The sequence below is a fragment of the Orycteropus afer genome, unplaced genomic scaffold (genome assembly GCF_000298275.1).
Source record: "Orycteropus afer afer isolate SDZICR_OR568_19922 unplaced genomic scaffold, OryAfe1.0 scaffold00442, whole genome shotgun sequence".
Classification (NCBI taxonomy): domain Eukaryota; kingdom Metazoa; phylum Chordata; class Mammalia; order Tubulidentata; family Orycteropodidae; genus Orycteropus; species Orycteropus afer.
The window spans coordinates 120,658-127,328 of record NW_006922029.1 but is presented as its reverse complement, the minus strand read 5'-3'; the positions used below and the strand labels follow the sequence as shown (position 1 = coordinate 127,328).

The 6,671-nt window shown below is 39.4% G+C and overlaps 1 protein-coding gene across 1 annotated transcript in view; it reads left to right on the top strand.

The window, feature by feature from the left end:
• The window catches only part of DNAH5 (dynein axonemal heavy chain 5), a 148,469-nt gene that overhangs the window by 28,801 nt on the left and 112,997 nt on the right, over positions 1 to 6,671 (top strand). The window contains exons 10-11 of the mRNA XM_007954200.1: positions 1,805 to 1,927; positions 2,808 to 3,023. Coding sequence (XP_007952391.1) covers positions 1,805 to 1,927; positions 2,808 to 3,023 — 339 coding nt within the window. The remainder of the gene's footprint in view (positions 1 to 1,804; positions 1,928 to 2,807; positions 3,024 to 6,671) is intronic.

Sequence of the window (6,671 nt, the reverse complement as noted above, 5' to 3'; positions counted from 1 at the left end):
CGAGTTTCTGCGTATGCAGTTCAGTGACATTAGTGCCATCCTTTGACATGTGCAACCATTCACACCCTCCTTTTCTGAGCTGTCCCTCCCCAGTTAATATAAACTCACTGCCCTGTAAGGTTCCTGTCTAATCTTTCCAGTTGCTATTGTCACTCTGATCCCATAGAGATAGATATTAAAGGAGCACAATGCTATGGGCAGGCGTTCTTTATGGTTAAGCTAAGCTTTTGTTCAGTTTTAAGAAGACTTCTGGGGATATTTTTGGTTTACCATTTAAAGATTATTTTAGGACAATAGTATTGGGGTTTTATCCAGCCTCTGTGGCTTCAGAAAATCTAGATTCCTGGAGAATTTGGAATTCTGTTCCACATCCTCCCCCTTTCGATCAAAGATTCTTTCATATATTACAATTATATATTATATATATCATTCCCCAGCATCTTCACATTTTTAAACTGTTTGTTAAAGTCATTGAAGAATATATTCCGTGGGTAGATGAGACTCAAAAGTCAATGTGCTTTATTACTCTAGGTATCATGCATATTTCTTGCTTGGTTTGTTTTTGAACAAAATTATGAAACCACTGTAATCTGATTTATAAACATTTTCTGTTATACAAAATTTGAAGCAAGTACAGAGGAGAGAGGATTTTATCAAGTACATATCACTCAGACTCATCTGTCAAAACACAGCCCATCTTGTCTCACCTGTACCCCTCCCCTGGGATTTGTCTACTGCAAATCCCAGACATTATGTCATTCTGTGCACAGATCAGATAGAGAGCTGCTATTGAGTAGATTCCAACGCACGGGACCTTATGTGCAGCAGAATGAAGCACTGCCCTCTCCTGGGTCATCCTCACAGTTGCTGGCGTGTTTGAATCCGTCATTGTAGCATTGCTCCATCTCACCGAGGGTCTCCCTTGCCCTGGCTGCCCCTCTGCTTCTCTGAACAGGATGTCCTTCTCCAGCGATTGACCCCACCTGATCTGATGGTGTGTCCAAGGCGAGCTAGGCATGTTCTGCCGTGATCCATATTGCTTTCAGTGACTGATTTTCAAAAGCAGATTGTCAGTCCTTTTTTCTAGTCTGTCTTTCTCCCTAGTCTGGAAACTCTGCTGAAACCTGCCCACCATGGGTGTCCCTTCTGATATGTGAAATACCATTGGCATTGCTCCCAGCATCACAGAAACATGGAAGCCACCGCAGTATGAAAAACTAACATGCAGGTGGTGGATGCAAAAGTTACAATCATCTAATGTTCCTTTAAATATATAGAAAAAACTCACCAAGCAAATTCAGAGGGATTTTGTTTTAATGTTTGGTGGGATGAGTGAAATGTTAATGGTTACACATTTTGGCTTTACTCTTTTCTCTGTTGTCTTTTCCTTTTGATATTTTTGTAATAGATCATGTAGCATGAGAGGAAGAGGGTAGAGGGGATGCTACTTTATGTGAAACTTCTAGCTAGACTGTGAGTTAAATGCTGGAACAGGCTGTCTAAAGAGGTGGGGGAAACGCATCAGCTTCCATCTTAGGGAAGTGACTCCTTTCTTGGTTGGTTAAGGCATTCATCCTGCGTAAATGTGAGGCTGGTAGTATTAATTTTTCATGGTGTCTTCAACTCTGTGGCTTCCCTAATGATCCTGACAATATCAGAAGGTTGGTGGTTGATTACAGTTGGGATGGAAAAAACAGATCCAAAGCTGAAGCTCACAGGAAGGGAGAAGAGTTAAGGGTCCTTTAGTCCAATTGATAGTCTTTGCCCAAATATGTACTTAACATCATTTTATTGAAAACTCCAGGTGACAAATCAGATGATATCTGCATGTAAAGCCTATATCACCAACAATGGAACTGCTTCCATTTGGAACCAGCCACAGGATGTTGTTGTGGAAAAAATATTATCTGCGATTAAACTTAAGCAGGTAATAGTTGGCTTACTAATACTTAAATAACATTTTATCCTCATTTTATGTTATTTTTGTAAGTGCTATCTTAAGTCCTTTGGCAGTTATCATATGGGTTGCAAAACAGCACAGTAATTTGTTACAGCTAAGAAAATTGAGTGTTAATAAATCTTTTCACAATACTTGAGCACTCAGTCTACCCTCTTTGAAGTCCTGCTGTGTTATGGCCCCTGCTAAGTGCTGAAATACAACGGTGTGTAAGATGTAGTTGTTCTAAAGCATCTGGTAGACAAATGAGAGATACACGGAAGCAGATCAGCCACAGACAATTACGGTTCTTGTTGGCTGCCCTCGAGATGCTCTTGACTCCTGGTGACCCCATGTACAAAGGAATTCACCTGTTGTGGTCTGTAGCTTTTTTGTTGGCTGAGGGTTTGGAAGTAGATTTCCAGACCTTTCTTCCTAGTCTGTCTTATTCTTGGAGCCCTGCCAAACCCGTTCAGCATCATAGCAACAGAAAAACCTCCATTGAGGGCCATGTAGTAGCTAAGCTTGAGGTGGTTTGACTAGGAATTGAACCTGGGGGTCCTAACACGGGGTGTGAGAAATCTGCCACTGAACCTCCACTGCCCCAGGAGCACAGTCAGCCGGGCTACTGTTAACATAGTGGGACCACAGTGGGAAAGGCTATGGCTTTGAGTTGCGGCATGAGTCATGAGGACTTTGCTGGATTGGAGAGTGAGGAAAGACGATACTCCAGATTGATGGAAGAATAACTGAAGGTGTCAAACTGAACAGGCTTCCGCATTCATCCTAATTTTGTCATGGTCTCCTTTTAAAAATACAAGGTAGATACCTTGTTAAGTCCTCTTTCTTACACTTTGTTTTTGGTTTTAAGGAATACCAGCAGTGCTTTCACAAGACAAAACAAAAGCTCAAACAAAATCCAAATGAAAAACAATTTGAATTTAGTGAGATGTACATTTTTGGAAAATTTGAAACTTTCCACCGACGCCTTACCAAGATAATAGACATCTTTACAACCTTCAAGACATACTCGGTCCTACAAGATTCAAAAATTGAAGGGCTGGAAGACATGATAGCTACATTTCAGGTATTGTACTTAACAACCGATTTTATTAACCATTATTCATAATTAGACTTTAATGTTTTAGTCAAATAGCTATATTTGGAATGACTGAAAAAGCAGTCAGTAATGGAAACTATAATCTCATGGCCATAACAATGAAGAAATGAGATTTATTGGACAATTTTATAATGGTGCTAATATGTTTTTTTCAGGTGTGTCAATGTGAGAGTTGCTTTTCAATAGTTTAAAATTAATTGCCTTTAGAAAAAGCATTTTCATTAGAAGAGTAAGAAAATTGTTTAAATATAACTTACTAGTTCATTTACTTATAAGTAATATTTAATAAAGTAACATTTAAAATAAAATTGTTTAAGTATAACTTACTATTTCATTTACTTATAAGTAATATTTAATAAAGCATATATGACGTGTCAGGCATTAGTTGACCCAAGGTCTGAGCAACATCTGATTATCTTTGTATTGAAGCATTTTATTTGAATGTATTAAAAAATACCAGATTTGATTTTAGCTCTAAAATTCCTAATTATTTTGATTCCCAGCTACTTTAATTATGAAGGTATCTGCGTGACTGATCTGAGTTTTTAAATGAGGCACCAAAACCAAAAACCCACTGCTGCTGAGTCGATTCCGACTCTTAGTGATGCTACAGTAACATAGTAGAATTGCCCTGTGGGGTTCCTAACGCTGTCAATCATGACAGAAGCAGATTGCCACTTTTCTTTCGAGGAGGAGTTGGTGGGTTTGGACCTCCAACCTTCTGGTTAGCAGCTGAGCACTTTAACCACTCTGTGACCAGGGCTCCAGAAACAGAATACAGGGTTCTAATAACATTTTCAAGGTTTTTAAAAAGTAATTTATGAAACAAAATATGTTTTTAGTTCTTAATGTGGATGCAGTCAAACCTTAGTTTTCCATACTTTCCTTTGCAAACCCACTAACCTCACTGCCACTGAATTGATTCTGACTCATAGTGACCCTTTATTTTGCAAAGGATCATATTATTTACAGGTACATGTTCATTTTTGTACTGAAACAGTTTATGTCAATATAAGAATCATTTTCATATTGTGAGTAGACACCAGTTTTGTGAGAAAAAAGGGAAAGATATTCTTTCTGTAACAGGAAATATTTTAGGCTCACTATGTGCAATGTGAAAGATGGATAATTTATACTTTGAAAATGACACTTCTTTGAAGACAGAAGGGGATATTTGTCCCTTTTGTTTTGAGTTTGGAGTCTCAGAATCCCTATACTTATTTAATTTCAACTGATTATTTTCTGTCTTTATGAAAAAAATAACTTTGGAGTACACATGAAGTTGTAGTTTTGAATGCAGTTGAACTGTACATATAAATATAGGTAAAGGCTGTCCTAACCTGGGGAAAATACTAAGAAAGGCAATTGTCCTGGCAACGTCTAGAGAGAACTACTGGCTGGACGGTTGGTAGTGATGTAGATGGTGCGTCAAAGCCTAAAGTGAGATTTCGTGTATTAGTGCAAACGTTGGAAGCTCAGAATGGAGGCCATGTGAACGATATTCCTGCTGCCACAAAGGGTATTCCTGCTCCTGCCGTGGCTGTCAGCCCCTGCTCTCTCGGCCCTGCCCACCTCTCCAGCCTCCTCTCCCGCCCCTCTTCCTCTCCTTCGGTACTCTCCAGGTGTGCCAGGAGAGGTCAGTGGCATCTACCTTAGGGCTCACAGAGACTGTTTCTGGGAAATTGTGCCTCAGGATTATTACATAGTTATCTCCTCCTTAACCTCAAGATCTGTGTTTGAATACCCTTTCAACAAAGTTTTCCCTGACCTCTGTTTCACCCCAGTCACACTCTGTCACATACCCCACATTATCACATTCCATTGCCTGAAATTATCCTGTCCATTTAATTGTGACTTACTTAGATTCTTACCTCCACCCCTTAGGTATGTCAGGGACATGTGTCCCCTTCATCCGTGTGTCTTCAGACTTTCCTGGCACATAATAGGTGTGCAAAAATATCTGTCAAGTAAATGGTTAGGTAGATTGAGTTTGATTAGTTGGTTCAAAGATCACGATTAATCATGTCATTTATTTAAATTAATACCATTGAATCCAATGTTGGAGCAAGATGTCCTAAGGTTCCCTAACTTTTTAAATTGCTATCTGAAAAGGATAAATATAGCTTTTCATATGTCTTTTACACATTTTATGGGCATTCTGGTAGCATAGTGCCTATGGCATTTGACTGTTAACCAGGAGGCTGGAAGTTCAAACCCACCAGCCACTCCTCGGAAGGAAGGTTGGACAATCTGCTTCTGTGGTGATACCGCCTTGTAAACCCAAGGAGGGGTCACTATGAGTCAGATCCGACTCAATGGCAGTGAGTTGATTTTTTGCTGGTTTATACGTTTTATGTCACACAGTGGGTAGTGTTAGATCAAACCAAAACTCATGGCTGTAGAGTTAATTCTGACGTGTACTGGCCCTGTAGCATGGCATAGAACTGCCCCATAGAGTTTCCAAGGCTGTAACCTTTACAGAAGCAGACTGCCTTATCTTTTTCCTGCAGCGCAGCTGGTGGGTTTGAACGACTGACCTTTTGGTTAGCATCTGAGTGCTTTAACCACTGCACTGCCAGAGCTCCTTAAGGCTCCTTTGGGTGGTATTATACACCTACAGTCCCTGAATAGAACTAATTTTGTAGGTACACAGCATGAAAGAGTAGGTTGTTTTAACTAGTAATCTTGAGTCAAGGAGTTCTGAAATTTATACACTTTTTTTCTATTGAAAGATTGAAATTGATATGTAAATGGATGACTTTGAAGAGGAGACTGTGGAAAGAGGCCCAGGAGTCTTCATAAAAATTATATGCCTCTGTCAACAGTGTGGGCACCTGAGTTTGAGAAAGGCTTAGTACCTGACTCAGAATGATCACAGAGCATTCTAGCTCATTATTCGGAGCAAACAAAACTTCTGATTATAGTATTTTCAAGGGGATGAATTGCCTGCAGCTTTGCAGGGTGGTAGGAAGCCATTAATTCCCAGATTCTTTAAGTGCGACGTTGTGGTGTGCCATTTCATTTCAGACTTCAGAGACTTGGGAGGGAATATTTCTTATTACATCACCAGTTGCCTCCCAAGTTGCTGATGTTCTGTTTAAGCATTGTTTCTTTTCTGTGAAGATTTAAACTTTTCCATGAGAACATATGTTAGCAAATGCTATTTTGACTTTCTTTCATTCTTATTTTCATACGTAGTTAACAATAAATTTGTGAAGAAAATGATAGAGTAAAAACCGTATCTGGAAAATAGTTAGTAGATGTGATTTTTATTTTATAATTTTTCCCCAAACACATAAAACCCTGCAAAAAACACTTTCCAAATGATTTCTTTGAATGTAGTATAATGACATCATACTGCTTGTAGTATATAAGCAATATGAACAATTAAAGGAGCAGAGTTCCTTTATATATATATGTATGTTGTTGTTGTTGTTGTTATGTGCCGTTGAGTCAGACCTGACTCATAGCGACCCCTCCTTGGGTTTCCGAAGCAGTATCACTACGGAAGTAGATTGCCTCATCTTCCTTCTGAGGAGTGGCTGGTGGGTTTGAACCGCGAGCCTTCTGGTTAGCAGTCAAGTGCGTTAGCCACTATGCTACCAGAGCTTGCTT